We start from the raw sequence: 24,942 nt of genomic DNA, 5'->3' as shown, positions 1-24,942 counted from the left end.
TGTGTGTGTGTGTGTGTGTGTGTATATACACACTAGAGGCCCGGTGCACAAAAATTTGTGCACTCTGGTGGGTCCCTCAGCCCAGCCTGTGCCCTCTCGCAGTATGGGGCCCCTCGGGGGCCCCATCCCCTGGCTGCTGGCACCAGTTTTCCTCCTGCGCCTGGAACCCAGGCCTTCACTCTTCGCCGGGAGGGGCCCAGACCCCGGGCCCCGGGGGCATGGCGGAGGCCAGCATGGCTGGCGAGGGGCTTAGCTCCTTGCTTGCTGCGCACGGGCCCTGGGGGTGTGGCAGAGTGTCCACATCAGGGGGGCTCTCCAACCCCACTAGCTACCCTGGTCTCTGACCAGCATTTGGTCTGAGAGGGTCCCTGCCACCGGCACCACTCATGTGCTCCACCAGGGGGCAGTGTGCTCCCCATGACCCTGAACTCTCAGAGCAGGGATTCCTGTTTTGCCCACCCCTGGCCCCAGGAGAGCCAGGAAACCAAACCACAGAATTAACTTCTCACCCAGATTCACTCACCATGTGTGGGCCCCGGAGGCTTGGCCAAGGCCAGCACGGCGGGCTTCCCTCTTTGCGCTTTGCTCACCACGCCGGCCTTCACTCGCTGCTCCAGCCCGGGGCCAGCCGGCTTCGCTCCGTCGCTTGGCGCCTACATATGCAAATTAATCACCATCTTTGTTGGTGGTTAACTGCCATCTTTCTTGGCAGTTAATTTGCATATTGCCCTGATTAGCCAATGGGAAGCGTAGTGAAGGTATGGTCAATTACCCTTTTTGTCTTTTATTAGGATATATATATATATATATATATATATATATATATATATATATATATCACACATAAATATATGTATTTATGGACTTGGCTTACATGACTGTAGAGGCTTTCAGTTATTGGGAAGTCCAGAATCTTTAGGGTAGGCTGAAGACCCAAGAAGGAGCTGCAGTCCAAATTCAAAGGCAGTCTTTTGGCAAAATTCTTTCTTTCTCAGTAAGAGGTAGAGCCAGGAGTTGAACCTAGGCAGGTAGTCTCACTCTGGAGCTGTGCTCTTCACCAGTAGGCTAGATTAAATGAGAGAAAGTGGTCTGTGAATAGCAGAGATCCATACAAAATCAAGGTATTATGGCCATGATTATGATTAGAAGGTATATTAGAGGTCATCAGAACCCCTCATCTTGCCTCTAAGAGAACAGGATTGGTTAACCAACCTGCTCAAGTTTATAGGTGAGCTTCAGCAGAATCTAAATTTGCTGTATTTTAGGCATCAATATTTTTAGCACCTGGGTGCACCCGCCCCCATTATATTGAGAGCATAGATTCTAATAACAATTGTGTTGTGATTCTGTTTCCTGCCAATGCTATCATAGTTCAGTGCATTGAAAGAAAGAGCAGGTAAACTGGAGTAGGGAAGTAAATAAACGAATAAGACAACAATCTTTTAATTACTGAGCCTGCTTCTTGAAACAAATTTATTCCTGAGATTCAGCAAGTCTGTGTGGCTTCCTGACATGGTGGGCTGGGGTGAGCATATACGCACATTAGATAGCTGCCTCTACTTCCACCTCTATCACTGACTTATATGCCCAGCCCCTTGCAGAGCTCCCATATTGGAAAAACATCCACCCACCTGGCCACACACCTTTCTAAGAGCTGCTGTGTTCAGAGATATCGACTGCAAAGACTTTATCTTAACCATGGAGAGGTGCTAAACTTTCTTTACTCCAGAAATGCCTCCATATCTTACTAACATTTCTAGTACCAAATAATGATTTGAAGAATGTACTTATTAGATGCAATTTGAATGTTCCTGGGCCTCACCAGCCTGTTGGAACAAATATCATTGAAGGGTTCACACCCAGTTTTCACTTGGTGCTGGTGCCCTTGCTTGGTCATGCCCCCAGCTCCCAAGGCCTTGATGGGCTCTGCCATGAGTATTGCACATGTGTGGCACTTCTGTGGCATCTGTGCTCTGCTGGGCACAGGTTCCCAGTGCTGCTGGCTGATCAAGTGCCTGGGGTGGAGTGATGAGACTATCTTTCCTCTTAAAATGAAATTCAGAAACAGGATGTCAAATCAGTGTCACTTGGTGGCCAGTGTGTTACAAAATCAAGCACAGTAGTCTCTTTACTGCTCAGTACCAGGCCTGCACTTACGGGTGCCATGCTGTTCTTAGTCAATTCTCAAGGAGAAGGGACTTTAAGGGAAGTGCCTCCCCGGGCCCACATAATCCATGGGTGCGCTTCCAGAGTCTGAGAAAGCCCCTGGAATTGTGTAAAAAAAATGAGTATGGCAGGTACATATGTAAATTTTTCTACGGAAAGGGTTCGATACTTTTAGCAGATTCTGACAGGGGTCTTTGAGCCGAAAAGATTAAGAACTGTCTCCCTCTGAAGACACTGCTATCAGGGTAAGCTCCTCAACCATAACTGCCTTCCCTCCCTGAGGGCTCTTTAGCCTCCTTCACCTGGGGCAGGTGACAGGGACAGAAGTCTTTTCGCTGTGTTTCAGCAAACAGATTTTCTCACCACCCTCCTTCCCCAAGCTCTCCAAATATGCTCCAAAATGCCCGAGCCCCAAGACGGTGGCTGCAAAAGACATCCTTGCAATGTGAGTTTAATTAAATTTAGAAAAGATAATTTTGCACATTTTATTGCCAGTCCTCCTGCTTTTGTAACAGAGGTTGTGTTACCATTTTTAAACAGCCTTTAGGGGGAAAATCCTCTTTTTTTTTGAGAGAGGGACAATTTATTCTGGGGAAATAGGAGTGGTAATGGAGAGTGTTGATTTAATTAGTTTTACTGGCTGCCTGCATAGCCTGGGAACAGGTAAAATGACTAAATAAAATAACATTTCATCTTCATGATCCCCACTTTAAAGTCAGGAGGGCTTTACTGAGGAAGCCACTGTGCAAAACACAGGTCAAAGAATAGGAATGAGATTTTGAGACCCTGGGATCACAGGCCCACCTACCGTGGGCCCTCTGAGTCCGAGCTCCAGCAATGGTGGAGGAACTGAAAAAACAAGGGGATGGTCCTTGCCTGGCAGAGGGCACCCCTATATTACCAGTGCTGGTGGGAGAGGGAGGGGGGCCAGTATTAACTTTGGATGGAGGCATTATCTTCATAGGAGCCTCATATTTCTTTAATATGTATTGTTTCATTCTTAACTCCATCCTCTTTCTTTTTCTTTTCCCCAAAATGGCTCCATTAATTAACAAATGGCTTGTTTATCTTTTCCTGGAACATTCCATTTCCTTTCAAGTGTTTTTGGGGACAGCAGAAAACTGTTCCCCACTTACCTGTGGGGGCTGCAAAACCACAGGCTTTCCTCCTCTTTGGGCAACGTTTGCTGTAAGGGTCCCCCGGGTTCCCCAGGAAGGAAATGCACGCTGCATTGCCTTCCACACGTGCTGGATCCAGGTTTCCCACGGCTGCTGTGAATAGAGCCAAGCGCATGCGCAATCGCTTCAGAGCCTTCCCTTTACCCCTGCAGCTCAAGCAGTGCCCCACTCGTCAAAAGTAATTCTGATCCTAAATGTCACATTGCTCCTGCCCGAAGGATTTTGACTCATCCGAGTTTGTCAAGTTTCAGCATTACCTGAGAGCTGAGCCCCACTACCTGCGTTTGTGGGGAACAAACACGATTTTATCTGCTTTTGAGACAGCGAGAGTGGGCGAGCAGGGCTGGGAATCATGCCCTGAGTGGGCAGGCCTGCGGGCGATGGCCTGGGGCGCAGTCCTGGAAGTGAGCCCCACAGCGGGGGCCCCGCCTGCCCTGGGACGCAGAGGCCTCTCCCTCCACCCGCTTCATCAGCCACGCAAAGCTGCGCACCTCCTCCTCACGCCTGCACCCACAGAGGATCCCTCTTAGCTTCCGGCCTGATACCTGTGGTTCCTCTCTTCAGCGGCTCACTTGGGCAGAGCTGCCGAAGGGGTCAGACCTGAGAGTCCTTGGTGAACGTGATTGCTTTTCTGCCTGTAATGCGTGTTTTTCAGTTTTGCTTTAGTAAGCATTGGAACAGGGGCAGAAAAGGGAGCCGCTCCACTTTTCTCTGAGATAGTCAGGGTCAGAGCACGAGATTTTAGTTATCAGCGGCTCCCCTGGATGAGGAAGCCCTTAGCCCAAGGATTTGTACCTGGCCAGCAAAATGGGGCCGAATTCAAAAGATGAAAAGAGGAAGTAGGGAGAGGCCCCCTCTTCTCTTTCTGTCTCATCAAATATGATCTCTCTCGGTTGCAGAAAATATGATTCTGTTGTCTCCAGCGTTTGCAAGGATGGATGACTCTGTGTGAGGTCCCCCCTGTGGCTCATGTTTTAGAAGCTGATGATGATGCCATGAGGTCTCAGAGGAGATGAGATGATATTATCACATGGAGGCTGGCAAAATTCACACTCAATGCAGATAAAGGTCATTGAACCAGCTTGGGACTGTTCAACATACGTCATGGTTCAGAAGCATTCAGGAATTTTTAGAACTAGTATCTCTACCCATCATTTATTATTATTATAATCTATTAAGTTGTGGGGTTATATTTACCTAACACTATTATCATCATGATATAGCAAACATGTCTAATACACCCAAATACTGCTATTTGATCTGAAAACCACCCTGATCTGAATTTAATACATGACAATTTCCTATGATGATTTTTGGGGCCAACCATACAAGAATTTGTATAGATTACAGGCAGTTAAATGATTAAAATTATCTTGATCTAGCATTGGTGGTCTAACAGATTACTCTGTGATGTAGGAATTCCACATTTAGATGTGTAATTTTAGATCTCCTTCCAGACTTTGTTCTTTTCCATCAGAATTTTAGTAATCAACGATAGCATTTTTCTCCTCTGCTCTCCATGAACAGTGTCAGATGATAGTTCAAATGGTTTGGAGGTCTACATATGGGAGGATTAGACGATGGTTTGAGAGAAGAAAGACTTCTTTTAACTAAAATGTCCTCCCTCTCCTACCAATCATCTCTGGAAAGCCAGTTTCTTTGTTTTGTTCCTTGGGCCTGGGAGATGTACTTTGCCCTCAAGTAATAGTCATCAGAGGCACCATATTTTTCTTGCCTTCCTATCTGTGGTCTCTTTTCAGCTCTGAATGATTAGTGGACCTCAAGCCTGACTTTTCATTAAGATCACCTGGACAGTTCGTCTGTTTGTTTTCCTATCAATGCCAGGGGCTCACCACCTGAGACTCTGATTCAGTTCGTGGGATGTTAAGGCCATGGCTTTGATATTTTTTGAGAGCTCCTTAGGTGATCCTCACTGAGTTTAAGTCCTCTGTATGTCATGGTTTGTAGAATGAACTAAGAAAGTGATTATTTACTTAATAGTGATTCATAATATAGGTCCAGAAGTCATTTGTATTACATCTTCAATTTGCAAACACTACGGAACACCTGAAGGTAAGAAAGGAAAAAAATGCTGCATTCAAGCAGCTGAAATAAATGTCAAAAAGTCTAAGAATGATTCTAGTATGCTTTACTCCTGGGAGCATCCCTCAGGCTTCTCTGGGAGCTCTGTTCTTATTTTGCACACAGTTCTAACAGCCTTGCCTCTCTGGTTCTCTGTCCACAAAAACTTCCAGGGGAAGGAGTGACTGCTTTGCAATTGGACACAAAAGGAAAATGGCACATCAAGAAAGTAAATCGTGGTACTTAGAGATTATTATAGTCTGGGACTTTTTAGCATAAGGGCAAACATTCTACACACCCAGCCACTCTGACTTTGTGCCTCATCATTCATTCACATCAGGATTCACTGGAGTAAGGTTCCATGCAGGATGTGTGGAGATTACAAAGATGGACCCTTTCAATGAGTATCAGTGAGCCTCTTATTCTTTTCTTGCTCTTGAGTTGTTTAAAGTGCTGCTGCTTAAATCATGCTGCTGCTGCTGCGGCTGCTTGGTTTTGTATCGTGGTTTCTGCTGTCCAAAGCATTTCATAGTTTTTATTACCATGGCCCCAGTTCAGTCATCCTTGTGACCTCATAACTATCTCTCTGGTCTACTTAACTGTCTACAATCCCTCCTTCTTATTTCTACAAAATAAGATCTTCCTCAATGCGAATCTGATCATACTATTCCAATTAAAACCCCCAATTGAGGATTCGTCCAGACTTCTCTGTGAGATTCTCCATGACTGAACCACTTCTACCTCTCAGCCTACTCCTACCCCTCCTGCTTCTCATTTTAAGCTTTATGAATTGTATGCGCCCCCTCCGTACACTGTAATTCATGCTTCTGAGCCTTTGCTCATACCATTCCTTCTCTTTCGAATGCTTTTTTTTTTCTTGCCAGTTTAGCGATCCTGTTCTCTAGGAAGTTTTCCTTGGCATCTACTCACTGCATCTGTGCCAGCCCCACCGATTGGCCTAGTTTGTTTTTTTCTTTGCTTATTAGAGATTGAAATATTCATATGTGTTGTCTTCACAGCCTCTTGCTCCCTCCCCTCCCTCTTCCCAGCATTTTAAGCAACTAGAAGGCAGGAGCCATTCTTATCCATTTACTGTCTTTCCAGTGTCTGACGTCAGCAAGAAGTGGCTGTTGAAGGACTAAACTGATAGCTCTTTCCCATTCATTTGCCCGTTTTATTACTCAAATGTCATGTCTCAGCAGGAACCTCTGTGGTAGTTCTAAAGCTCTCTGTTTCCACAATGGCTTCCCAAGAGTCCAAGGATGTGGTTATGTAGTCCACCTTGTTCCTCTCCTTATGTTGAATCACTAGGTCTTCTTCCATATTACAAACTATTTCTGATTCGTTTGTTTGTTTTGTTTTTAAGTAAAGGTTATATGTAGGATTTTGTTTGTCAGGGGGTGAAACTGGATTTATTCCTAGAGCATTTAAAAATCTTTATTGTTTGCCTAAAGGCATTTGGTTGTTTGGAGATAGGCCTCCTTCAAGTCACAGTCTGTAGTTTGGTCTATTCAGTATAATCTTTGGAAGTGTTTATTGCTTTAATCTGGATTTGATATGCAGCACTGCCTAGACCCCGGAGTCTCACAAGCATTCTGGGGCCAATAAAACTTTCTTCAGTTTCATGAGCCAGACTGTTCTTTGTCTTCTTCCTGTTAAACTGAGTGGGTGGAGAGAGGTGGGGGGTGGGGGAGAGGCAACTGCTAAGACAGATTTCTGGGCATCACTTGTTCCCTCCTGAATAATTAATAATCTCTGGGGGTGGGGCCCAGGAATATGAATTTTAAAAACCTTTCCAGATGATTCTTCTACACATTGCTCTTTGAGAATCTGTGCTCCAGATTGCACTTTGCACCTCGGTGAAGACGGAGTGGCCAGTTTGTTTTTTGCCTGTAGACACAGCTAAGCAACCACTTATTAGAACACCCTGCTTTGTGGCTTGAGGCTAGTGGCACTTTTCTCCCTTTGCTTCGTGTTCCACTTCTAAATCAATTTCAATGCTTGACTCTTTAGTATATTGATTTTAAATGGACTCATTCATGTTGAGTAAAAGCTATCTTTTTGTCTCAACAAAGGCATGAACTACCAGTGATCATAAAGATACTGCATCTCCTACCAGGAGCTACAAGGAAGAGCCTACTGATGTTTTTTTTAAAAAATTTTTAAAAATTGATTTTAGAGAGAGAGGCAGGGAGAGGGAAAGAGAGAAAGAGAAACATTTATCGGTTGCCCAAAGGTGCCCTGACCAGGGAATCAAAACCGCAACCTGGGTACATGGCCTGGTTGGAATCAAACCTGAGACCTTTCAGTATAGGGGACAATGCTCCAACCAACTGAGCCACACCGGCCCGGGCAAGCCTACTAATCTTTATCTTGGAGAGCCAGAAACCAAAGGGCAAAGTGTTTCTTCACTATAGAGTCTTCCTATTTATCATACAAACTTCCATTTTAATGTTCAGTCCCATACATGCCATGTTTATATTTAGTGGAAAGTGAAACAGTCATTGCTATCCAAATGAGTTCGCATAGGGAGAGTGTTTGGATGGTATTCGGACTCCTCAACAGGAAAGAGCGCTTGCATCATCCTTTTCTGATCTGAAACTTCTGGGCCTTGTAGGTTAAATGCTGTCAGCTGCTCCTCAAGGGAAGTTTACTAGCTATTTGTACTTAAACAGCCAGTGCTTTTTCCACTGAAATCCTTCCCCACTGCCTAAATCGCAGAGAATAAAACATCAGACGAATATGCCTAAGATGATAGTCATCTTATAGAGGCAAAAAGGAGGGCACCTTTTCTTTCAGTTGGTGGTCTAATCATCAAACTATATTTTATAGTATAAATGCACTTCCAACCAACAGTGAAAAACAGATGTATTTGATCTTATAATAATGTAATTTCTAGAATAAATAGGCACAATTTCTCAGTTTAAATAATGCAGCCATATGTCTCTATGCACTGGTAATGCAGTTCCCATAGAATTGGCGTTTAGTAGTAAGAGACACAGAACTGGTTGAACACTAGAAGAGTCCAGAATAGGGGAGAGAGGCGGACAGAACCCATGTGAGAAGCATTGAGAATCATAGCCATCAAGATGCTATTTACATTATTTAAGCAATTGTGTGTATCCTTTTTCAGAGTAAGCTTATTATAGTTTCTCAAAAAATCAGATGTTTTCAAAGCAGAAAAATTTTTGAATAAAACTAGAACTCCTTGCTTTTTATTTTGAAAATGAATTATCCTTATTTGATACTTATTATAAATTTATTACCCAATTATAATTTCATGGAGTCTTTTGAAACTGCCTGTCATTCTATAGTGGAGATAATCTGTTTTGGTTATACAGTAATAGGGCTACTGATTATACAAGATTCTGAAACAGTGACATGTGTTTTGTAAAAAAGTCAAACTATACCAAATATTATAAATAAAATGTAAAGCTGTATAAAAATCTACAACTCAGGAATCACTTCTTTCATCAGTCCAGATGACAAGTTTTGTGAGCTGTCTCTCCATGTATATATACAAACATACAGATATAGTTTTAAAATTTAGTACAAATGTGATCATACTGAACATGTTCGGTAACCATTATTTCCCCTACTTGGACACATATCATGAACATCTTCTTATGTAAATAATTACAGAATTATGTCATCATTTTAAATGGTTGTGCTGTTTCCCACTGCCTGCAGTGGTTCTCAACCTTTCCAATGCCGCGACCCTTTAATACAGTTCCTCACGTTGTGTGTGGTGACCCCCAACCATAAAGTTATTTTTGTTGCTACCTTCATAACTGTAATTTGCTACTGTTATGAATCATAATATAAGTATCTGATATGCAGGATGTATTTTCATTGTTCGCGACCCACAGGTTGAGAACCGCTGGCTATGGGTTCCATAATTTATTTACTCATTCTTTATGCGTAAATATTTTTCACTATTTTGAAACATATTTGAGTGTAAATCATTTTATTTTTTAGTGTAAATCTTTTGAAATTTACAGCATTATATATTAGGATAAAGCATTGGACATAGAGTTCCAAGGCCAAAGGTTATGGATAATTGACATGATGATACATAGGACCAATCATTCTTCGGAAAGTCAAAGTAGTTTTCATTACTACCAACAGTGCATGAATGTGTATATTTCTCCACTCTCACTAATACAAAGTTCAGAAATTTTATAATTTTTTTGTTAATATGCTACATCAAAAATGTTTATTTTATTTGTATTATTTAGTGACGACAGACATTTTTTTTCACATTTATTAAGCATTTGTATATACAGGGTGTTCCAGAAAAATGTATACATACTTTGTCTTTTTGTATTTTGTCTTTTCTGGATTGCCTTTTTAAAATATTGGATTGTCTTTCTTTTCTGAAAGAGTTCCCCCACCTTATTTTAAGAGTTCGTGGTATAATAAGAATATAAAAATACCTATGTCACATCACTTAAAATATTTTCCTTAGGTTGTCTGGTACCTTTATAATTAAGTTTTATATCAGAAAGAAGTTTTATTTTTTTATAACAGAATTTGTAATATTTTTACAACATAAAAAGTTTTGATATTTTCAATTTGAAATTCTGATTTTGTTATATGGACTATAAGACATAAAATTCAAACATAATTATAATATGCAAACACTTTGCATTTACTTTGGCTTGATTATTTTAGTATTACTTCTATTTGAAGCATATCTTTGAAAATAGGAACATTACAACTAATGAATTTGCTATTTCTTCTTTACCTTACACACAGATGCATTTTTCTTTGACTCTAGGTTAAAAATTCAAAACTGACTAATTTGAGAAAATCTTACTTAAAATTTAGAAATTTAAATGAGAAAATTGAGTTTATTTTCCACTTGTGAAAATCTGTAGAGCAAGCTATAATTTACAAAAGCTTTTTTACATGTTCAATTTTATTTGCTCTCAGAACCACCTTGTGTCTTGGATACTATTATATCTATTTTATACCATATATGTGAAGAACTGAGACTCTGAGAATATGACATAACATCCATTTTCTGACATAAAATCACAAAACTAGTAAGTATATTACATGGCCAGGATTTGAATTCTGATCTTTTGAGAGCAAATTATGTATTATTCTCATTTATTTCTTCTCTATCCTAATTTTATTTGTTCACTGTAATAAAAATAAAATGCAGGTGCTTAATAACAAGCTTGTCTAATCATCTGTACATAAGTGACTTTTTATAAGGAATAATTGACATGAAGATACTTTCATTCTACCTACAGAGTGCATTCCATCTGACAGCCAGAAGTTTGATGCAGTTTGAGCACCTAGTGTGGAGTAGAATAATACATTTTATTGTCACTCTGACTTTAGAAATTGTAGCCAAAGAAACCTGAGCAATTCCCTACAGTCACACTGCATAGCTACCGAGAACCTGTACCATGTCCCTGAATTTCCCCATGGAGCTAATTACTTGGAGGAAGGTAGGAGGCAAAGATGAGCATCCCTTTGGAATTTGTTCTTGGTCTACACAGCTTCTCCTCAGCCCACCTGCGTACCAGACACTGGCATTTTCCCAAAGAGGTCATGTCACCTTTGATATTGAGGGACATCATATTAACAAAACAAGTATCTGATGGAAGTAACACTGTAAGAGAGGCCAGAATCCACACAGCAGACCTATAGAGGTGAAATGAAATTCTGCCACCTGTTATCTGAAGATGCTTGTGCTTATTAAGGGTGTATTCCTGGATGCTAACTTAATCTTTAACTAACAAATAGTTTCTGGCCATCTCTCCCTCCCACAGTAATCCTCTCTCCCATGGCACCCCTGGGTGTGGGTTCTTATTTCTCAAAACATCCCCAAACTCAATCTCCTCACTGAGTCTCCTTAGGCTCCTAAAGTGAGTCTTACTTAGCACAATATTTCCACCTGATGCTCTGTCAGCTCTTTCTCCTTTGTTCTGCCCTTTCCCCCTCATTGGGAATCCCTTGATTCTCTTCCTCAACTATATTACTGCACGGTAGTTTTTCTTAGAGCAGTTTCTTAGAGAAAAATTGTGCACCACCATAACAATTTCTGTTCCAGAAAGTAAGAATTACCTTAGAGCAGAGAAGGAACAAATCAGGGGCTGATGTGTTTGGTGCATAATACGAATGAAAATTTTGGCGTTTTGCTCTTAGAATCCTCCTATATAATAAAAGGCTAATATGCAAATTGTCCCCTCAACCAGGAGTTTGACCAGGGGGTAGGCCCAGCTGGCCAAGCTCCTGCAGCCCCTCCCCCCAGTCAGCCCCACCTCCAATCCCACCCCCAGATCGGGGGCAGGGCTGGCCTGCCAACCACCCACATCGGACCTCACCTGTGCACGAATTCATGCACTGGGCCTCTAGTAGTTTAATATTGTTAGATAGGTATCTGTACAGCTTTAAGTAATTTGCCTTTGTAGCTGCATTTCCCTGTTAATATATCATTGACTCATTTATTGCAGATCCCTTCCTCTTCCTATTTATGAGTGCATTTCACAATGTGCCTTTAAAATCTCATTATTTAGTTTTTAATACCCAAGAGGTTGCTTCTCTCCTGAAGAATAATGGTACTTGAGATGAAGAGAAATGCTCCTGAGACAGGGTTGCCAAACTTAGAAAAATATGCAGTCTATCCATTTAAATTTGAATTTCAGATAGACAACAAATATTCTTTTTTTCAAAAATAGTTTTTATTATGTTTTTAGAGAGAGAGGAAGGGAGAGGGAGAGAAAGAGAAACATTGATTGATTGTGGACACATCCTGACTGGGGACTGAACCAGCAGGCTGGGCATGTGGCCTGACTGAACCAGTGGCCTTTCAGTATATGGGGTGATGCTCAACCAACCGAGACACACCAGCCAGGGCAACAAATATTCTTTTAATATAAGTATGTCCCAAATATTGTATTCTTATTTATGGAACATACTTATACTATATACAGTATCATACGAAATGTTATTAGAATGCTATACTAAAAATTATCCATTGTATATCTGAAATTCAAGTTTAACTGGCTGTTTTTTTAATTTTTCTGGCTATCCCACATTAGAGCAATTTTCAGATTCTTCAGAGACCAGAGCTGGGCTATGTCAGAGTGAGCAGCACATTTTAAAACTTTCCCAATAAGTAGAGGGGGTAGAGTGGTGGTTCAGAAGGTTGCAGGTTTGATTTCTGGTCAGGGCACATAGCTAGATTGTGTTTGATCCCTGGTTGGGGAGTGTACAGGAGGCAAGCAATTAATGTTTCTCTCTCACATTGATGTTTCTCTCTAAAAAAGATCAATAAATAAAAAAAACCAAACTGACATAGGAAGGGGTATTAGTTCAAATATGTATAACCCCTTAGGATTGACCCACTCTGCTGCCTCAGAATCAGTGTGGATGATATGTCTGTTTAATAATGTTTACAAATGATTGTTTGAAGCTACTCCTGACTTATTTTTGGAAGTATTCATTTAAATGAATTGCTATTATTTTTTACTTCCTCCCTTAGGTGATTTTTTAAAAAATCTTAAACTCTATGAATCTAATCAGTACATTCCTGAGTCTATTTAAATATCGACATTAAAATTTTTTAGTATTGCAGTAATCTTTAATGGAATAGATGATACAAGAAAAATGAAATATAATTGCCATTGGAGTCCATAAAAACAACAAAAAACAAACAAACAAACAAAAATTCTCCAAAGTGTTAAACAAACACAACTTTTTCATGTCTATAAGCCATGTCTGAAGGTCCAATCAAAGTTTAGTGTAATTGGTATTGGTTAGAGTTCAAATTAGTCATATTAAAAAAAAAATCAACCAAATTCTGAATGCCAAACTGAAATCCTAATAGACTCTAAAAGTAACCTGATTGTAAGTCTAGAATATTAAGGGAAACACTTTTCAAATAGTTGGATAAACTCTTTGGTAGAGGAAGCCTGTTGCCATGTATCACAGCTGCACTGCCATCCATTCGCCTTAATTTTCAGAAATGAGAATTTAGGTCCTACTCCCACTCCAATTCTCATTTTAAAAAACTTACACAGTTTGGGCTTATGGTAGGGGAAAAGGGAATTAATAATAACTTTGTTAGCACTTGCCTCAAACTTTTACAATGGAGTGGTAAAGATGACTACAAATTCTTTGCTCTTCTTCACATTGAAAAGTGAATAATTTCCTTTTCCTTGCACTTATTTGGCCTCAGCGACTTGCTTGATCAATAGAATGCACTGTAAGTTTTGAGACAGTTTTACAAGAAGCCTTTTGACTTCCACTTAGGACCCTTGAAATCTTCGAGAGTCCAGAGTTACTGGGTAACTATCTGAGACCACATGGCTCTTGAAAACTACTCCAGTAGAGGTCAGCCTTCCAGCCATCTTCATCCAGACAGACATAGAAGTGAAGCCATGTTGAGCCTGTAGACCAGCCCACTCACCAGCTGAATATGACCAAGGGGCCTCTTAGTTCCCCAAGGAAAGGAAGAACAGCCCAGCCTAGCTCTGTGGGAATTCCTGACTCCTGAAATTGTAACATAACAAAATGATTGTTATTTTAAGCCTTTAAATTTTGGTGTCGTTCTTTGAGCAGCAATAGATAATCAGAACAAAAGGGATGTATGAACCTTCACACTTGAGAACAGAACGAGGTGGAAGTAAAGAGGGGTGGGCTGATTAGAGAAGGTAAAGGGGGAGGAGTGAAATAAAATCCTCTAAAAAGAGAGTGTAATTGCCATGGATGTGCGTAAAAGATGGTCTAGGGATTTAGAAGACACACAGTAAGTTTAAAAAATTCAGTCCCAATTTTTTGGCAGGCTGCTACCATTATTTTGGGTCACACTCACAACTTTGGCCCAATTTCTCTGAGATTCAGAGGGAAAACAGCAGCAAAGTCTCGCCGCATACAGATGCTGTGAACAGCAATGAATAAACATGACAAATAAATATGCTGGAAATGCTAAATATGTAAAAAGCAATCTTTGCATCTACTGAAAATCTTTCATCAGATGATTTCAAATTGAAGGTATCTCAGGAGAAAATCACTTTGAAAATACAAACATATTTTTATATTTTGTACTTTTATTGAAAAGGTACATTTAAAAAAATACACAGACATTTTACCATTTACAGATTGCAGATACAGATGCTCAAAAAGAGTTCACTCTGGTTTGTTGTGTTATGATACTTCTTACCCCTGATATCACAAACATTCCAGTTTTGTTGATACCAGCTTAGAAAGGGAGCATGGCAGCATGACCTGCAACATATTCAGTGAACAGAAAGACAAATTGTTCAATTATAAATTTTTTATCTTCTGTACATTATTGCATTAGGGAGCCACAAGATTATGTAGCATCATTACAAATGAAAACAGGTTAAAAACGAAGAAGATAATTACGTAGAAATACATGGATTCATTGTCTTCTTGCAGAATGCACAGGAGGTGCAAAAATGTGCAATTTAGGAAGCTCTTTTCTGTTTGTATACATTTGCTTAGCAACTCAAACTGGTGAGGAAGCTACAAAATAAGTTAAACAAAAATAGCAAACAGGTAGTAATTATAGCTATGTTATATGGCTTTCTATTTCATTTAAATATCACCCAATAAAATGGAAAATGAAAAAAAAAATACATTACTTTATCTTTTGTTCTCTTAAAGAGAAAATTCAAAGCTATTTTGCTTCCTAACATTTACACAGCAACTAAAAAGTGTTTAATTCAGACAAGAGATACAGATCTAGTACTACACCAGATACAACAGTACTTGGGTCTAAAACAGTACACAATCCCTGTCAACGATAGTACACCAGAAAGAAAACGTTGTGATCCATTGGTAGGATGGGGTCCACAAGTTAGCACTTGTGTTCATCTGTTTGTGTTCCACACTAGAATGTGCCCAATTTGATTCGAGTTATTTACAGACATGTGAGGAAGACCCTACTTTTCAAGTCTGTCAGGAAAATATTCCATATTGTTTCTAAGCCAGATCACACTCATGGAAAAATAGTCAGAGAATGATGTATGTCTATGTTTTTTTCTGACCAATACAGTCGCAGGAAACCAAATATCTCAGATACACAGATTGAATGGGGCAGGGCAGGGGGAGGGGATAGGGAGATAAAGCCTGTGCTGCTGGGATTCCCAAATGACAGGAGCGGGCCCTAAAAGCACGCTTGAATCTAGTGATGGGTTGTTCTTTGGAGTCGGGCTCACACCTTGTGGCTGGGTGAGGGCACTGCGACACAAAATGCTTGACTTGCTGAATCCTTTTGGCTTTTCTTCTCAACGTTCCTACTTACTGGCCTCAACCGACTCGGGGCTTGCAGACTTAGTAGGGAGCAAAGAGGATGGAGGCAGGTGTGGCACGGATGGGCCCATGGCCCGGCCTCAGGAGGGCGGGAGGTATGGCTGGCGCCTGGAAGAGCGAGGCGGAAGGCCGGGGTGGCAGTGACAGCGCGGAGGACACCGCAGCTGCCGCCGCCAGGGGCGAGGACAGGAAGGCTGGGGCCAAAGGCTTCATCATATCTTTCTGGAATGCAAGTTTTGCCTAAAGGAAGGAGAGAACCAGGAAGGGGGTGGGGGGATTGTTTTGAATAAGCAGCACAGATATATTTTTATAAGTTAAGCATGGACATGAAGAAGTCAAATTTAAAAAATCTTTACTCTTGCCCAGCCCACGTGGCTGAGTGGATGAGCATGGACCTATGAACCACGAGGCCACCTTGCGATACCTTGTCAGGGCACATGTCCGGATTGTGGGCTTGAACCCCAGTGGGGGGGCGTGAAGGAAGCAGCTGATCAATGATTCTCACTCATCATTGATGTTTTTATCTCTCTCTTTCCCTTCCTCTCTGAAATCAATAAATATATATATATTTAAAAAAATCTTTATTCTCATAAGTCAAGAAATGACCATTTTCACAAAACTGGTTTCAAAGGTTCCATGGATACCTTTATTTTGATTTGTTTCCATTTCAACTCTTTTTGGTGGTCTTTGCCCTGAAGACACTACAGCATAGGAAAGCCCCTCTGAACAGACAGATCCTAAAGTGGTTTCGTACAGCTGCTCAGAAAGTAAAGCAATCATCCCCAAGGGTTCCTGCTTAGACAATGGAACTCAATTCAAAATTCTGACTTGTCATAATCCACAATGCAGCCTTGAAGAGGTATTTTATTATTTAAAAAAATTTTAAAGGGTGTTCATGACCCTTTACCTCACTTCTCTTCCAAAAGCTGCACTGGGGTAGGTGACTGATGTTCCGGACATTAGGAACCCATGAAGCATCATGAAAACAAAGTCAGTTTACACCCCTCTCTCTGGCCAGTTAAAAAGCATTCCTTGAAAAACTGCAGCTAACTCAAATTTCCTTCATTGGGAATCACTGTAAGTGGGCGAGCAGCTTTCTCTGGAAAGGAATCCCAGGGTGGAATCTTCCTGTGAAGTAAGACATTGATCCCTAATTTCTCTCTTTGCCGTCAGGAAGAGTTCTGAGGCTGGATTTGCTTAGTGCAGGTTACACTGCTCAGCATCAGAGGGAGGCTACAGAGCGGTTGGAAGGTAACCTGAGCAAAGCCTCCAGCTGGCCACTCCCAGCTTCACCCTCAGGTGGAGTGTCAGCCTGGGTCCCAGGGAAATTAAGAAATCCAGTCGTCTGGGTATTTACATGGCACCTATCGCTGAAGTCCTTGGGTAGTTTTATTTTTTTTTAAATATATTTTTATTGATTTCAGAGAGGAAGGGAGAGGGAGAGAGAGAGAAACATCAGTGATGAGAGAGAATCATCGATCGGCTGCCTCCTGCACGCCCCCTACTGGGGATCGAGCCCACAACCCAGGCAGGTGCCCTGACTGTCCGCAGGCCAATGCTCCATACACTGAGCCAAACCAGCTGGGCTCCTTGGGTAGTTTTGCAAAGAAACTGACAACAGCACATACTGAGAGCAGGTGAAACAGGCCCATTACCAACATGCCTACTAGACACAGAAAGAGGGCAGCACACACACCTACTTTACTTACCGGGGGCAGAGGGGTTGAGGGGGAGGCAGAGGGAAAGAGGGAGGGAGATAGAGGGGGAGGAGAGAGAGAGAGAGAGAGAGAGAGAGAGAGAGAGAGAGAGAGAAAGAAAGAGAGGAAGACAGAGAAGGGAGGAGGATGCTAGGATGCTAAATGGGTGAATTTTAGTTTTCTGAAAGCAATCCCTTTTGCCAGGTTCAACAGTCATCACTTGTCCTTGTTCCTGAGCATTTTCTTTTCTTTATATGCTAAAGAAGGTCATCTTTTCAAAAGGTCCTCCTAAAAGGGTGAGGTATTAGCTCTTGAAGAATTCAGCTTCTCTTCTCTAAGGAAGCTTTCTTCAAGGTGTCCTATGGCCGGAACTAAGCAGTTCATTCTAAAATTTCTGTCTATGAGGGCTGTTTAAGTTCCAAACCTTTCAGGACTAATTAGCCCCTAGGCACTCCTTACCCACAGAATCTGCCCAACCCAGCAAGGCTGCCCCACAAAACAGGTGAGCAGGCAAGGTGAACTTACTGCTAAGAGGCTTGGGCTCCGCTGGAGTTTGTTGTAGGGGCTGTATTTCGGCTTCAGTGGTTTCCCTGCAACTCGATCCTTATGCCTTCGGCTAGAAATGTGCTGAAAAAAAGTTTGCTGCATTAGCTGAGTCTAAATGTGAGTTCTATTTCATGGAAAATATATTTCCAGATAGAGGTAGCTGGTTTCACCATGATTTGAGGCTTTCATACCAGCGGTAGCTGGACCCAGTTCTAGGTACAAATTCCAAGGTAGTGTGTGGGTTACGACTTGCTCCCCACTCCATTGTAATGCCTCTCTCCCTTTCCTCTTTCTCTATAGACCTTATTAAACTTTGCCTGGTATTACCCCTGTGACTGTGGAGTCTGTCCCCCTAACCAGATTTTGGGTCTTTGGATGATCAGCTGAATGGCCCACTTGTCTTCCAGAAGTTCCTGCTTGACTGTGAGCTCCAGATGACTGCTGTACTCATCTGTCTCTAACACCTAGTCTGGAATCTGACATATAGTAACAATAGGTATGCAAATATTTGGTAGTGACTTTTTCTTCCACAAAGCAACTGTATTTTGCATATTGCATGCATCATATAGAGGTTAGTTAATTTAACTGTGAGCACAGTGAGAACCATTAGATAGATGAGGAGATATACAGTCAAGTGGTGACCCCAAACAACAGTGACTACTAATTCAGAATACCTGTTTGAGTTGAATTTCTGAATTAACATGGACATCACAGATTTCACAATGAAATGTCTTGTTCTGTAGTCCTGACCCTTTACTACCATTCTGCATCTTTAATCTTGATCCAGGTCTCGGATAGGACTTAATTGGACCAGCCCCATTACGAGCTTCAACCATGGTCTTGTGTTTAGATCCTAAATTAGAGAGAGACACATATTAAATAGAGATTTAAGAACTATATGAAGCTCTTTGTTTTCTTATTCTTGAGAGGTTATCTTCAGGTTGAATTTCCCAATGCTTTTATTGTTTAATGACCATTTTAATTGTTATAAATTTAACACATTTTCATTGTAAAAAAACAGGAAAACAGAAATAAAGATTATGTTTTCAAGACCCAGACATAATCAAAGTTATCATTTTAGTGAATTTCTTTTTAGTTTAGTTTATAGTATATAAAAAATAAATATAGCCAATAATGTTTTGAGAAATTTGCAACGTGAAAGATAATTATTAAAACAACAATCGTAAAGTATAAAAATGTCAAATCTCTATATTGTATACCCTAAACTAATATAACTAATATACTGTTGTATACCAACTATACTTAAATTTTAAAAATCAGCATAAAATATATTTTTTTGAAAATTGGGATCATACTAATTAAATATTCTGAAAATTTCACATATCAACTTATAAACATATTTTCTTATAAATATATATTTTTTAAAACCACTTTTGTCTTTATTGATTTTAACTTTTTTAAAAAAAATACGTTTTTATTGATTTTAGAGAGAATTGTAGGAAGAGGGAGCGAGATAGAAACATCAATGAGAAACATTGGTTGGCTGCCTCCTGAATGCCCCCTACTGAGCCTGAAACCCAGGCATGTACCCTGTCTGGTGCACAGGACTACCTCAATCCACTGAGCCACACCGGCAGTCTATAATTACATTTTAATGACTGAATAATATAATCTGTCATACTGAGTTACTATAATTATTCAATATTTCCTTACTGAGGGACTTTTAGGTTGTTTCTATTTTTTTTCTCTTGTAAATGTATTGCAGTAAATATTGTGCATAGATATATGTCTTCATCCTCGTCACTTCCTTGTAGTGAGTTTGGGGAGGTATTAGGTACATTTAGAAAATATATAACAGAACAAGTTTTATCTCCAATCTCCTTTTGCCTTGCTGATCAGACTTTTCTCAAAATCATACATCTGAATCAAAAAAGTAGAGAAGACACGGAACAAACCCAATGTTTGAACACCCAGTGTATTCTGAAGGGAAAAGTTGGATTTTGTTATGCACATTATTTAAATCCCAACAATAGCCACTAACCTGTGTTGTGTGCCTCCAGCTGTGACAGGGAGTTCACAGCCACTTTGCATAGCGAACAATAAAGCAATTTTTTGGCTTTTTCTTCTTCTGATTCAGAGACAGTACCAGGAGCCCCATTTGTGCTCTTGGAGGGAGAAGTGTCTGCGCCCAGTGGCAGGGCTGTTGTGCCAGATTTGAGGAGAAAGGAGCCACCTTCAGAGTTTGACGGCTGGCTGGAACTGCTGATTTTTAGCTTCCCTCTGTCTTCTAAGAGAGACACAGAGAAATGGTATTAAAGCTTCATGTATCATATCAACACAGATAAATGGACATACAGGAGTTAAAAATAAGAATTTGATTTCTATATTTGGTTTTACCCCAGCACAGAGTTTAGTCCATAAGTCTGATTAAAACAGAATCCCATGCCATCAGTTTCCGTATCAGATCACCCCAAGGTCATGATGACATAAGAAATGACTCATTCTTCCACTTGAAGCCAGTAACTTTCTACCTAATACCCTTGAATTGTAAATTTTGCACCAGGATGTCTTTAATATATAGGGAAACCAGATACCCTCCAATATGATGACATTATGTGATAGTAACATGAAATAAGTCATTAGGCAACGGGTGTTTCATTCGACTAGTCATGTTTTAATTAGGACATGAATATAAAGTTAAAATTCAATTTTTAGACCAAGTTAAACATTTCAAGTTTGGCATGTGTGGCAGAGAGGAGGAAAGAAACATGGTTTATTTTGGTTATGATTAGTTAAGTTTTTGCTGCTCTTTGAATGGAAATGATTTATCTAAAATATAGGATGCAAAGATTCCATTATACGTATTAACTACTGCCACTCTAAGTTATAAATTTCTATTTTTGTATAATATTGTATAAATTTAATTATATTAATCAAATATTTCTATACATTTCTGTATAATATTCTATTCTTATCAAAACCCATTTTATTATTCTTTTTCTGTAAACTGTTTTTTGCTTCCCTTAATTCTTTTTTAAAAAATTTAACCTTGTTTTTGAGAGTAGTACAGATGTCCCTTTTTTTCTCCATTGACCTTCTCCACTCCTTACCTGTCCCCACTCCAGGCCTTCACCATACTATTGTCTGTGTCTATGGGTTATGCATATATGCATATAAATTCTTTGGTTAATCTCTCCCTACCCAGCACCTCATAATGACATTAACCATAGGCACAATATGAGGTTTAACCAAATAAGTTACAGACATCTGGCATTTTGATCATGAAGCTACTAAATGATTATAATCCTTAAGGCCCATATGCAGTCTGTATGATGGGCCAGAGCGACTTTAACTCTTCAGGGTTCATTTGCTATTCAAGAGGCTCCTTTGGGAAAGAAAAGGGAACTTCTTAAGCAGCAGAGAAATCCATCACAGGTTTAATCCTACTAGAGCTGGTGCTCTTAGAAAATGGCCATAGATATGCTAATAAACTCTCATTAAGAGAGAAAGGGAATTAAACCTGAAGATATATTTGTTCATTGCCCAGCTAATTTGGAACTCTGTACCATGGGCCTGTGTACCATGGGACCTGTGTGATGACCAAGAGGCCAGGTGTGACCAAGGGAACAGCAACATGACAGTATGTGTGTTCTGCATACCAGGCAAACCAAAGCTTTCACACACATCAAACTAAAAGGAGATCACATCTCTACTTAATTGATTGATCAGCCGTTGACTCCCATCCCTTTTTCTGCCTTGGATCCATCCAGGTCAAGACCAGATATAGCAGGGATTCGACAGATGAATTCCAAGTCTGGATGGTATTTAGAATAAGTGAATGCTCAGGTCCCTTTTTATCCTTGGATTCCACAATCTATATTCCTTTCCAGCAACTTTATTAAAACTTTAGGATGCCATGAAGTATGATGGAAAATATTTTCGATGTTCACTAAACTGACCTCAACAGTAGTAGAGAAGGAAATGGAATCATCCTTCCTAAATGATAATAGTGAGTAAATTAGATTGAAGATTATTATTTCAGGCCTGGAACTCTTTTATCTATAAGGACCCCTCAGAGTAAAACTGCAATATTATAGAACACACCAAGTGAAATTATTCAGTAATCTTAACATTTGCCCTTATGGCATTACTGTTTTGTATGACGGAAACCTAAGTTATTGCATAGCAAAATCTTTCCTTCAAACATTTCATAAAATATTTCATATAAATTTGACCTAAAGAATCTGACCTGTTTTAGTCACATACTTATTCTCTCTCTTTTTCATATTACTATTTTAATGTCCCTTATATTGATCTCCTCCATATATTTCTACATTAACAAAGAATTTTACAATTTACAAAGTACTATCACTTACATTGTCTTCTTATCTCTCACAGCAAACTTGTGAAACAGGTAAGGCAGCAAACGATTATCCCTTTCTTAAAGATGAGAAAACTAGGGCTCATATAGATTAAATAATGTCCCACAGGTTAGTAGGTGGCATAAATGAGCATGATGCTTTCTCTAGCTATTCATGAGTGGTAGTGAATTAATCTTCCTGCACCAAGGGAGGAGTTCATATGGCACTAACATGATAAAAGACATACAACAGCCACCCAGAAAGGTGAAAAAGCTGTTACTTTGTTTTAAAATTGTAGTTTAGTTTTAAAGCTTATTTTCCTTAAATGTCAATATTTACCACATTCAACAATTATCCAATTCAGGTAACATTGAGAAGGTGAACAAAACTACATCTTTTCTCTGTATCTCTATTTCTTTAAGAAAAATATAACATTTCCTTTTTATATCTCTTTTTCAAAAGCGGTCATTTATGCATTAACAGAGGCATATTAACAATATGCTAGTTGCTGACAATGTGCTAGACTGAAGAAAATAGTAAATAAAGCAGTTATAGACTTAAGAAAGTGACAGTTTAGCATGGGAAATGACACAGTCATTCAGAGATGTCTAATTTATGATGGAATAGTTTCCAGTAAGAGGCATGGGAGCATGGAGCGGGGAAATGATTACTCCTGGCCTAGGGAAAAGGAGACATTTTTCATGAAGAAAGTGGCGTGTTGGCTGGGTTTTGAAGGTCAGAGTTAGATAAGCATAGAATGGGATGAAAAGGAGTGGGAGGTGAATGGGTGGAATAAGTGGAAGCATGAGAGAATGCCTAGGTGTTAGAAAGTGGGGTTTGCCTGATGAGTATCTGGTATCATCATAGATGATGACAACAATGCCTAACTTCGTTATTCCTCATTTTAATTGCTTGATATTTTTGTCAAATCCCATTATATTATTTCTCTTTCCTTACTGGCATTTTAAAGACTCCTTATTTTGTGTATTAGAAAATTTAATTAATATACTGTTTACTTCCTTTTTTTTAATAAGAGGCATGTCATTGGCAACTTCTGGTTAATATGAATTCCACTTTCAAGTATTCCCTCACATAAAGCAGGGCTCTGACTGTCTTAATTATTTCCTGATTACTCAAACACCTTTTCAAAGGTTTTATCCTCCAGGATTTTGAAGCAAAATTTGCTCAGCTACATCAGAATTGCCCTTTGTAACGGATATCCATAATTTATGCAGCCAAGTGAATTTATTTCTTCAAAGTAGCCTCCTTGGGAGGTTCCACATTAATTTACTTATTTTCCAAAGCTCTCAACATTTTGAAAACCTCTTTCTGGGAGCTGTTTTCATATCCAGTTGATAAACCATGTGAAGGAAATCAGCTTTCAATATTTTTTACTCAAATTAACCCACCTATTCAATAAAACTGAGCACTATATGACTGAAATACAGCCTCAGAGAAAATGAAACATCCTAACACAGAATATCCTAACAAAGAAATGAAAAGAACATGCCAAATATTACATCTTGGGCCAATCTGATGCCGGTGAGCCCTTCACGTACAATGCCACGTCATCATACCTAAAGCCAAATTCCAGAAACTTAGTCTCTTCAAGCACAGTTGATCACTGGGAAGCTTGCTAATTCCTAATGAACTACATTTCTATCTAATTTTTACATCTTGGCATTTAGACTAATCCTGGAAGCAGTGAACATTGTATATAAATTAAAGCGACTCTTCACTGAGTCAGAATCTGTACGTCCTTACCTTAAAAAAGCAAAGAAACTTATGCATTTTAAATAACTTAAGCCAGGCCACTAATTTCTTAAGTTCAAAACAGTCCAGGGCTGCAATTTTCTGCCAGGCTACAAGCCTGACTTAGGATAGCCCTGCTCTCTCCATTTGAAAGCCATGTCAATTGGGCCCTGGCCATTGGACTACACCCTGCAGTGACTTTGTGGCCCAACAATATGGCAGTCATTGCCCTCCTTGTCTGAGGTCTGCATGACAACTGCCCCACTGTCCCCTGCGCCCCTTTGTTGGGGAGCAGAAGTTGTCAGTGCCACACTCAGATAAAACAGTGGCACCTCCAGATATTTCCATGTTGAAAGCTGGCACTGATAGTAATGAACTTGTCACTTTTAGTTCTTTTTTTTTGGAACTTTTCTGAGAGTTTATTTGAGCCAAACAGAGGATATGCCTGCACTTGTCACTTTTCTAAGGGAGCACAAAAGAGGGCTTGTTTGCTAGTGTTTGAATCTAATGAACAGCTTTCTCCTATTTTATGTAGTTTTCCAGCCATTTGACTTGTACAATAGAAAAGTCACATTTCAACTTCTTCAGGGTGAAAAATTGCCCCCTTTCCGATTTGTCACTAAGAGATGTGAAACAGTTATTTCTGAGGCAGCTTTATTATGGAAAATAGAATAACTAACTCATGCCACTCAAATCAAGTCCCTCAGGGAGTAGGTCCAGTAACGATTCAAAAGCCAGGAATAAGATTAAAAATGAATTTTCTAGGTCGAATGAGGAGCAGGTCCTTTTTCTTCTAACTGAATGGCCCTTTACAAAGGAAGCATAGGTTCTCAAGGTACAAGGAAAATGTTTGAATTCTGCTCCTCACACCTCCTTCATCTCTAGATGAAGAGTTTAGGGTTC

At 40.0% G+C, this 24,942-nt stretch overlaps 1 protein-coding gene across 4 annotated transcripts in view; it reads right to left on the bottom strand.

The window, feature by feature from the left end:
* Positions 1 to 14,476: 14,476 nt before the first annotated feature.
* The window catches only part of ZNF385B (zinc finger protein 385B), a 375,335-nt gene continuing 364,869 nt past the window's right edge, over positions 14,477 to 24,942 (bottom strand). For all 4 annotated transcript variants that reach the window (XM_059703940.1, XM_059703939.1, XM_059703941.1 and 1 more), the window contains 4 exons: positions 19,968 to 20,213; positions 18,640 to 18,818; positions 17,945 to 18,046; positions 14,477 to 15,962 (listed from right to left, as the gene is read on the bottom strand). In XM_059703940.1, the coding sequence (XP_059559923.1) occupies positions 15,744 to 15,962; positions 17,945 to 18,046; positions 18,640 to 18,818; positions 19,968 to 20,213 (746 nt within the window). In that variant the 3' untranslated portion in view covers positions 14,477 to 15,743. The remainder of the gene's footprint in view (positions 15,963 to 17,944; positions 18,047 to 18,639; positions 18,819 to 19,967; positions 20,214 to 24,942) is intronic.

Source organism: Myotis daubentonii, chromosome 7, assembly GCF_963259705.1.
Source record: "Myotis daubentonii chromosome 7, mMyoDau2.1, whole genome shotgun sequence".
NCBI lineage: Eukaryota > Metazoa > Chordata > Mammalia > Chiroptera > Vespertilionidae > Myotis > Myotis daubentonii.
This window is presented reverse-complemented; position numbering and strand designations above follow the sequence as displayed.